The sequence below is a fragment of the Pterocles gutturalis genome, unplaced genomic scaffold (genome assembly GCF_000699245.1).
Source record: "Pterocles gutturalis isolate BGI_N339 unplaced genomic scaffold, ASM69924v1 scaffold37904, whole genome shotgun sequence".
NCBI lineage: Eukaryota > Metazoa > Chordata > Aves > Pterocliformes > Pteroclidae > Pterocles > Pterocles gutturalis.
In genome coordinates, this window is record NW_010129499.1 from 1 (window position 1) to 10,627 (window position 10,627).

Here is a 10,627-nt window from a genome sequence, read left to right on the forward strand (position 1 = left end):
CCAGGGATGGAAGTGAGGCTGACCGGTCATGAGAGTATGCTATTCTGTGGCTGTTCACAGCTTCTCTGGCAGTTGAGAGCAACCTCTGGAAAATTCATGTGCATTTACAGTGTTTTGTCCTTTAGGTGCGTAGGTAAACAGAACACAGGATAGTCATACTCAGCCTGTCAGACAGGTTTTCTGAGTTGTGAATCAACGTGTAGGATTATGGTTATCCAGTCCAAGCACCTTAATTATTTTTCTTTAATTGTAGGTGCCTACTGAGTGAATGAACATGTTGGTGTCACAATTATCCTTAAACCAGATTAAAGTATTTTCTAGAGAAATGTCAAACATAACCTGTAGCAAGAATGTGTTAATAAGTGTTCAGGAAGGAAAATAAATATGGAGATGCTAATACATACTTGTTGACAACGGCAGGTAGCTGGGGTGACAATGTTTCATCTGGATGCCAGGAAGAGTATGGATGTGGAGTCTGAGAAGCAGCTCATCTGTCACCTCACACGAAACGGGTGTTCCCATCACTGACTTTTTCTTGGGCAGATTCTCTTAAGGCATAGTTTACCTGAGAAAGTTAAAGGGATTTTGTGTTGCCATTTATTGGAATATCAACTTATGCATTTGTTACACAGCTACTTCTTAATTAAATGCAAATGGACAGGGATTTACACACTATGGTACACTGCCTGAGAAAGAATTCACAGCTCCTGGAAGGCAGAGGTGGGAGCCAGACTCAGTTCTTCTAAGGTGTCTGCAAGCAAGCAGTGTGAAGAACTGGCCGTGAGCTCCTGCATGCAGGGAGGGGTGACTTAATAGAGTGTTCCTCTTCTGCTTTACGCACTAATTAAAGGTTCAGGAACTTAATCTTTTGGCTTAAGACAAGCAGAAAGCCCCAAAGTGGAGCGAGTAAGGTTGGAAAGATAAGTTTCCACACCTGTGTTTTTTGGGACTTCCTGAAAATCATCTTCATTTCTGGAAAGCAGACAATGTTGGCATTAGTGCGTACCTCCAGAAAATACCATGCACAAAATAGTAGCATGTTTCCAGGTTATGAAGAAAAATGACATGAATTTGGTAAGAGAATTACTACTTTAAATGAGAGAAAGAATTTATGGAGTTAAATGGATTATTCAGTAGTAATTAAAGATGGTTGCTGTATGCTTAATTTTCTCCCGTAAACTTAGGCTAGTACACTTTTATTTTGCTGATGAACAGGTGCACTCAAAATAATAATAATAATAATCAATTACCCTGAGTTTGCACAGAGATTTTTGTCAGTATCACTCCTGTTGCTCAAGGTAGCGTTTGTCCCTAGCATCCTTTTTTTCTTGTTTAATGGTGGAGTATCTGTTGGTTTATGCAAAACTAGTCATCTTGTATGAGAGGCTAAGTTGTTATGGGACTTGAAAAAACTGTGAACTAAGTACAGTAACTATTGTATTTTTTTAAAAAATATGTAAAATTATCATGAGACTTGAACACAGTCTTGTCGGGGTGATTTATTTTAGTCCTTATGTTGTTCTCCATCTGAGACACTTTATAATAGAGGTATGAGCTTCTGTCTTTCCTGATGGAAATCTGGATTCTGTTTTGATCATTTTGTTCAGCCGTATGGCTTAAACGGAATAAATGACATTTGGATTTGGATGTGTAGTATTGTTGTAATTCTACATCCTTGTTGACTGTAAGGAAAGGTGGTGTATTATTAATAATAATACAGACTTTAATGTAGGTATCTTACTACATTCACATTTTAGTATTTGTGTGTCAACTATACTTGATTTTAACATGTGTTTAATGAGATGTGGATGTTAAAATTTCAAAACTGCTTTAATTTGTAACAAATGTTTTTCAGCTCCCTTGGAAGTCACTGACTAGCATCGTTGAGTATTATTACATGTGGAAAACCACAGACAGATATGTGCAGCAGGTAATTTAATATTTCAGCATGAATCAGTCTGCCATGTTTTTAAAAAATATGAACTTCTTAAGGCATAAAAATCTGTTTTGTATTCTTAAAAAGAAATATGGTAGGAGGCCTTTGGTAATATTTTAGGCTATAGGGCAGTGGTTTTGTGCTATTCACAGGGTACATTGTCAAATCCTCTGATGCCTACTGTACTACATCACATAGCTTTTAAGAGCTTTTCAAGCCATTTGTGTTGTATTCTGGTTTGTAGCAATGTGATTCCTGGTTCTCACTGCAGTATGGGTTAAGAAAGAAATGGTCTGCAGAACAAATGCTTTAGGCTGTGAAGCTGTGCATGGGACTGAAGGAAAAGGAAAAATACATCGTGTTAAAGTGCTGCTAATGTTACAAACCTTTTACTGGTACTACTTTGGCGTTACAGGATTTAGAAACAAAATTAAGAACGTTTTGTGCACAGTGGATGTGTTCATCCCTCTGATTAAGTATTCAGTTGTTTGGGTTGCTCTGGAGCAGAAACAGGCTAAGATTACATTGGGTACCAACACTGGGATATTTTAATCAGATTTAGGCAAAATTTCAGTGTTGGTGTTAGATATATAAAATATTTTAAAATAACGCCACTTTAATTTATGGTTTAATATTTAAGTTTGTAGCTCCTTTACTTGCTGCATAATTGGTGGCAATGCTATGTACAGCACATTGAAAATAAATTTTATGCTGTAGTGTTTACAGCTGTATTGTTAGATGGATCTTGGGAATTGTTCCAGTTTTTGTTAGTGTGTCAGAAGGATGATTGCTTCAGTTTGTTCTGATTTATTTGAAAGCATTTATGCATCATCTTGTTAGGGTTATGGAAAGTAAGGGAAAAGTTTTACCACATTGTAGAGTCTTGGATTATTGCTAGGACCTTTTAGTTCTATATAGAAAATAATATACTGTGTATAAAGGCATGTTTTTCTGGGTTTGTTGCCGGTCATATAACTTTTAACAATTTTTGCACTGTTAATCTTCATCCTAGAAAGGTATTGCCAGCAGAGATTTGCCATGCTGTTTGTTAGCTCTTAAGGACTGGGCAATGGATGATCTTGAAGAATAAGATAAAAATATTTTCTTGATACTGAAAGCCATGGAGCAAGGATAAATTGAAGTGCAAATTGACTTTTGTCAACACTGTTAGGTTGCTCAGAGACTGAGCTTGTTTCCTGTGAAATTTTTCTGGCATACAGGCTCTGGAGTTGTTGGCAAAAAGCTGAGACTCCCTTTCTAAAGTTCTCTAGGGCTTCATTGTGATTCTGTTGGTACAATGATCAAAATGTGCAATGGTGTGTTGAGTTTGTGTAGCCTTTTACAGGATTAGGTTTTTAACTTTACATACATGAAAAACACGTAGACTTTATGGTTGTCTACAACTTGAATACTCTTATAAATGCCTGTGTTCTACTTGTAACTAAGTAAACTTAGAACATCCTAACCCAGAACGTGGCCATATGCTGCAAGGTTTAATGCTTTAGACATGTTCTGTCAAGCTCATGTATGATCATCAATGGCAAAAACAGTGTAGGCTAAATACGTCATTTCTATCCTGGTTAACATTTCTCTAATCCTTTGTAATAACAGCTCAGAACTTCATCCTGCCCTTGTTTAATTTGTTCTGGAATGGTAAAAATAATACAGTTCAGTAAAAATTCTATCTGTAGGGGTGTTTTTCCCCACCAGAACAAGCTGTGATAACTGAAGGCATTTCAGGGAGAAAATGTGGTACATAAGAAATGACAATTTCAGAGCCATTCCTCTCTAAATATCATGCTTGAGGGGTAGGGCAGCTTGGGGGAATGGGAAGACAAAAAGGTCGATGTACGTACTTGAATGTTATGCATAAAATACAGTCTCTGAATTCTAGATCAGTGTGATTTAATATGTAAATTTGCTATTTAATTATCTTTATTTCTTTGTGTGAATTGGCTGCGTTGTGTCAGGCATAAGGAAGGTTTCATTGTCGTAATTGCTACTAAATGCTCTTCTTGCTTTGTAGCTAACCATGGTGATTTAATGGCAGTGGAGATAGTGCTGCCGCCTTGCCTTCAGAGCATGTTCCCTTCAAGTCAAGGTGAAGGGAAATAGATTTGTTAAAGTTCTCAGTCTGGGCTGAACCTGTCTAGCAAAGTTAATTCAAGCCTTGGGTAATAATTCTTGGTGATACACACTTTACCTGGCCACTACATTATACAGTGTTTGAGAAAGGCCAAGTGGCTCATTCCACTGAATGAAATGTGTTCTCATTATTTGTGGTGTTCTTAAAAATCTGATTCAGTGCAAAAAGACTTCTACTGAGACGCTGCAACAGAAAAGGGAGAACATATGTAAGAATAACTAAATTACTGTACTACAACAGTATATTACATTTCCCCCCATTTATTTACTTCCGCTGTTGAAAACAATACTAACATAGGGAAATGGTAATTTCTTGGAAAATTTGTCATGTGATATTCATAACAGAAGTTCTTAAAAAGAACTAACATTCAGTTTCAAGGGTAGTTGATTAAGAAGTAGTTGAACCCAGGTAAAAAGCTGGGTTAGTGTAGCTTAACCTCCCCTACAACGCAGTCTGTAAGACTTGTTTGAAATAGTTACTGTTTAAGATCAGATGTAAATTTCTTTTCCAGGAGAAGCAGAATTTCTTTGTTAAATTGCTCCAGTGATTTATTACCCTTATTGTTACAAACTGGTGCTTCGTTTCTTGTCTAAATGCTTTCAGTTTAAACTTCCAGCCTTTACAGATTACTGGTTTTCATCCTCTGAATTTCACCAGGCAGAGGTTTGATCTCGGAAATTGCAACTATTTGTAGATTTTTGTATCCTTTCTTCTCTCTCAGTACTTAAAAGTTGATAGGTCAGTGTGAATTCAAGCTGTGACATTTTCTGTTGCATTAGAGAGCACTGTTAACCATAGTTTTAGTGCATAAAAATATAGCTTATACTGAAATGGCGTTGTGTGATTATTTTGTACAAGGCAGTATATCATTCACTTCCGTAAATAAAGGAGCAAAGCAATTGCTAAAATTGCATTTCTTACAACCCCCATGCCAGTATTAAAAGTATGCTAAAATTTAATTGATGTGTATAGTCACTTCTCACTGACACTACCATCAGGGCTTAATACGGATTCCTGCGAGTGCCTTTACATTTTGACAGTGCTTCAAGGCTACTTTTCTCATTTCTTTCCTTTTATTGTGTTTTTCTCTTTTGTTCTGACGATCTTGCCAGGTGTGCAATGAGATTTCTTCATTCTTTTTGTAGAATGGGACCAGTTTGTTATGAACCTCTGTGGAACACATGTTACCTGATGAACTCCAGTCTCATGTACTTTTACAGCTTCAAAACAAGTTCTGTATTGTTGGGTACAATATGAAAAGGAGAAAGACAGTTGGGGAAAACCTGTGGCCTGAAGCTGTTAAGCAGGAAGAGCTCACCATGGAGGGCTCTTCTGCTGGGCTGTGAAGTGTTCTCAGATTAAAAACTATCAGTTTCTAAGACTTGGAGCATGCTTCTGCTGCTGCTCTTTCTCCTTCCTCTTGTGAAAACTGACTTTAGCAGGTAGAGCATACCATCTTTGTGTTTCTACTGTCGGGCCTGTTGAAGGCAGTGCAGCGTTGCCAAGCCGGGTAACTGCTGGCGGGAGACTGCAGCTGCACCAGATGGATCAGTGGAAGTCACTTCTGTAGCTCTGAACACAACTAGGCTCCTGTGAACAGCAGAAAACTGTTAAAAAATTAGCCCATCTTGGAAATAAATGGGAAAAGGCTCTCATATCATATGGGAAGTAATTCATGATGGCATGGACTGCTTAGGAGTCTATTTGTCATAGATTGCTTGTCAAAAATGCACTTTTTGTAAATGAGGGTTATGCTAATGAGTGGCACAGGGGCAACTTTCTGAAATGGAAAAGAGCAGTGGCATATGTGAGGAGCCCTACTTGGGCTACTCAACCAGTAAAGCCGATTAACCCTTAACTCGCCTCGTGGCTCAGGCAAGAGACTCTCAGAGCAGAGTCGTCTGATGATACTTTTCTCAAGGTGGGAAATATCTTCCTGGATTGTGAGCCTTGCAAAGATTGGATAGCAGAAAATGGGAGTAAAGCAGAGAAGAAAACTGGCTGTTGTAGGAGAAGTGGATGACTGAGTTTTAAACACCTGATAAAGAAAGGAGGAATCTTGAGAGACAGGGAGGCAGTGTTTGTTTATTATTGCTGGATGTCAGTGTCCCCTCCCCCCCTTTCTTTCTCCTTCCTCTATGATAAAATTGACCTAATTTCAACTCCTTTTCTCTCTCTCTCTCTCTTTTTTTTTTTTTTTCCCCCCTTCAAGTGAACAGAAATAATGTTTTGAGTACAGGAAGAGCAGGGGAATAATTTTTTTTCCCTTCATCTTTTACACACAGACAAGTGTTTCAAATAACCAGTAGACATCTGAACTCTGTATTTTGTTGTGCTATTGCTGAAAAAATATTGTCTTAGTTACTTGTGTAACATATAGCAATAATTAAAACTTATCAACATTTTAGAAGTTAGTATTACTACCTTGAGTGCAGTGCTTTCTGTGTTTGTTGCAAGTATGAAGAAAGTAATAATTTAGTAAATTCACAGACTCTCTTGATAGTAGCATAGCTGTCCTGCTACTGCTGTGTTCCTGAGCCACAGTTTTAATGGCATTTAACGGAAGTAGATGTTTAGTTATTTCCAACAGTCAGTGGACTTCACTGTTCCCCTTCCTTAGGCTGCTTATAAAATACTAGCCTCAGGCTTGACAGAGCCCACAAGAAGTATTGAGTTACATGACTAATGAGGAACTCACCATTCATTTATTTTCTACTTACTCTGCAGTGAGGGTTAGCCACAATGTCATACATGTTTATGTAGATGTAATTGATGTAAATTGTAATAGTTGTTTTTACAGTTTTGCTCTCATGTGAGGCCTGTGAGTTTTTACTGGGGCGGACAGTATGCTGTAATTTCAAACAAATTGTAAATTTCAAACAATTAAAAAAAATTAAAAAAAATTAAAAAAAATTGTAATTTCAAACAAATTGTAAATTCAAATAAAAATAGAGAACTTGTTTTTCATGGTTTTAATCTTGTAAATTTCTAGACTTGTTTTGGAGGCTCTTGTGGAATCACAAAATAGAAATAATTTGAAGATGGATTTTGTGCAGTTTTATGAAATCTTGTACTTGAATACAGTAAAGTATTTTAATGTGTTAATTTTTCAACTAGAAACGACTGAAAGCGGCTGAAGCAGAAAGTAAATTGAAACAAGTATACATCCCCACCTAGTGAGTATAACAAAGTAATTTTTTTAATAATGTACAGGTAAAATTGAAACAGTGCATTTTGATATTTTCTTAGTTGTCTTTTTACTAGTTACTTTCTAAATATTTGTTGTCTAGAAACAGAATATACAGAGGTATAATCAGAAAATGCTGCAAACTCTTCTCATGAGTGAAACCTTCATACTTAACTCAGCCCATTGTCTTTGACCTGTAAGCTGCCTGTTCTGGAATGGTGGGAAGTTCTATGAAAGGTGATTGAGTGCTACATGGACTGCTCACATGCAAGAAGGGCCCTGTCATTTGAAAAGCAGTTTTTCTGGAATACTTGCTTCCAGATACCTGTAGCACACTACATATTTATGTAAATGCAATATTTCAGAATAGAAGCACTTGTTACTGTAGTTACATAAAATAAAACCAGATACTTTCCCATCACAGTTTCATCTTGCTGATACAGTCTGTTCTTCAGCTAGACACAAGAGATATTCTGGCTGTAAATTAAAGGTAGCATAGAGCCTTATTTTTGAACAGGTCTTATTAAATCTGTTTTCTTCTGAGGGGTTTTAATCTGTTTTTTTAGATTTAAACTTGATGCTACATCTGCTTTTGTTAACATGTAGTTTACAGAAACAAGACAAAAATCTGTCTCTTCCATATTCATAATTTCCTCAAGATTATGAGAAGAGAAAGGATTACAGATGGCATTCTTTTAAGCTTTCTGTGGGTATATTCAGTTTTCATAAATGTGAATTTCCCATTGTTATGTGTGTTTGTATAACAGAAGACTAGAATACCAAATGAAATACTTTGAAAATCCACTGTTGTCTTTTTGATCACTTGTATAAATTGCATACAATAGAGGTTCATTTCTGTATTTCATACAGACTTTTCTCTCTTAAACAGATTTAATATACAAACAGCAGACTATTAAATTCAGTCTTTTATCTCTGAAGAAATATTGTGAGTTTTGAAGCTCTAGTCTCTAATGAATGATGCCTTTTAAAAAAAAGCTGAAAACTCTAGAATGAGTGTTCCCTAACCCTGTTGGGGAAGTCACTGCTTTGGGAGAACTGTAAGATGCTCAGTCTTTAATCCTTTTTCAATTTAGTTTCCTTGGTCCACGTAGACAATTCAGGACTTTTGCCAGTATGCTCACAATAAAGACTAGTTTGGATAAGAAAACCTGTTGTGAAATTTAGGATTTTTGTGTTTATCTTTCTTACTGTCTTTCTTACAAAATCTATAGTTGATGGTAAGAGGTTGGTAAGACTTCTCAAGTCTTTGATAACTGTGCAGTCTGGGGCACTTGTGGGCAAAGATTGCTAACGCTCTATTTCAAGACTTACTTGAAATCTGAGTAGAATTGATTCTCAGACCTGAATACCTTTTGAACTTGATCATAAGGTATTTCCTGTAAAAGCAGGGTTCTTTCTGCAATACCAGAGAGTCCCTTTTAATTCATTGCTTCTCTGGAAGGTAACTAAGCAACAGATCATAATGTGTGAGACTTAATCGGCTCTCCATCCCTTCTCTTGTAGCTGAGCCCAAGGTACTTGATAAAGAGTATCTGGAAATTGTAAAAGTGTCTCTCACTGGATATGGTGAAAAAGGAAAAGGCAGGAGACAGACTTGCTGGCATTTGGAGTAGAGACTTGATACAGCACAGGTTTCTTCAGTTAGTCACTTTATCTACTCTTCAATACATTTAGTCCTACCTAAAGTAACGAATAATCGTCTTAGGAATCAATATATCCAGCCATGCATTGTATTGAGAGTATTGTCAAAGGGGTAATTAACACCCACAGAGTTGGAGCTTTGGAAATATTGTACTTAACCTAGTGAGGAGTGTATTAATTCTCTCTGAATTAACTGACCTGTAAAGTCCTAATTCACTCAAGTATTAGTAGGTAAAATAATTACAATAATAATATAATAACAAAAGAAAAATCCAAAACCAGTTCTTCAACCTTCTCAGAGAAAAAGTAGTTTAGGACAGAATCCAAACAGAACAGCCTGATATTATATAGGCAGGCTTTGCCAGGGCTGTGGGACATTTACATTTGATGCAGTTGGTGGGAAGAGATGTACTTCTGCTTGAGACAGGAGCTGCAGACCCTCTTCTACGGTGGAGAGCCTTGTAGTATTACAGGCAGCGTTACTACTCGTTATACTTCACCCAAAGTCTGCCACACCTTGTAAAGCCTTATCTGTTGACTGGAACCCCTTTCTTAATTTTTGTGCTGTGTCAGGCTTTTGTTAATGCTTGACCCTGAGATTTGGTCTTTTACTAGCTTGCCAAATAGCTTGGACGATGGGAGAGCATTTTACAAAGATCTGTAAATTTGAGTATCAAAGCAGCTCTTTAGATAGCAAGTTTCTTACAGTGCTGACATTACAGAGGAGTATAAAATTAGCCTTGTTGTTTAGAGCAAATTTTACAGATGTTGTCACCACACATCAGAATTCCACAATTAAATTGTTTGTTTTCATGTTGACCAACTAGTTAGTAAAACACCTTTTTTATTATTTATTTAAAGCAACAAACCAAATCCCAATCAAATATCCATCAACAATGGGAAACCTGCTGCAGTCAATGGAGCAATGGGAGCCTCTTATCAGGCACAGGCCTCACTAATAGGTCGGGCTTGTGAAAGCTGCTATAGTAAGTAAATTTATTATTATTTTTTAATAATGTAATTGTTTAGGCCAGCCTTAATATACACTGTTTTCTAAAAATAAATATATGTACTTCTGTTTGCATGCTTAAAATTGCATATTTTCAATGACGTGTGTGGCAGAAATAAATTAAGTTAGAGCTGCCTTCAATATATTTATTAAATGTCAATATTCAAATCCACTTTGTTTTTTTAACAATCAGAAAGATAAATTAGTATGATTGCACTGATATGTTATTCCTTTACCTTCAGAATATTATATTGATTTTTTTTTTTTTTCTCCTGTAAGGCTGCAAAGTTTTTGAGGTTTTTTGGGGTGTTTTTTTTTGTTTCCCCCCTCCTCTGTTGTTGTTGAGGGGACTGGGGGAAGGATGGGGTGTGTTGGTTTTGGGTTTTTTTCTAGTATTTTGTGTGTTTCTGATGCTGTTTGTTGGACTTCTTGAAATAGCAGCCTTCAGCATAGTTTATATGAGAGCAGATATAATAAAATCTAGAAATGGAAAGAATTGAAAAGGCCTACCATACGAGAGTTCATCACTTAGTATTGCTATGGCTGCCTGTCTCTTAAACACCAATTAAATTCATATTTTGCATATAGAAAGTTACAGTTATATACTTTGTTGTTTTCCAGATCAAATTTTTAAAGAAGAGTTTTCTTGTGAAATATGACAAAAAGAAAAGAAAAAAAGTTAAATTA

The 10,627-nt window shown here is 36.4% G+C and overlaps 1 protein-coding gene across 1 annotated transcript in view; it reads left to right on the forward strand.

Annotated features, from left to right (window-relative positions):
* Positions 1–1,855: 1,855 nt before the first annotated feature.
* Positions 1,856–10,627, forward strand: part of LOC104466519 (metastasis-associated protein MTA3-like) — a gene marked incomplete at both ends in the record, with an annotated part of 52,020 nt that continues 43,248 nt past the window's right edge. Inside the window, 3 exons of the mRNA XM_010079958.1 lie at positions 1,856–1,930; positions 7,200–7,258; positions 9,793–9,917. Of these exons, the coding sequence (XP_010078260.1) occupies positions 1,856–1,930; positions 7,200–7,258; positions 9,793–9,917 (259 nt within the window). The remainder of the gene's footprint in view (positions 1,931–7,199; positions 7,259–9,792; positions 9,918–10,627) is intronic.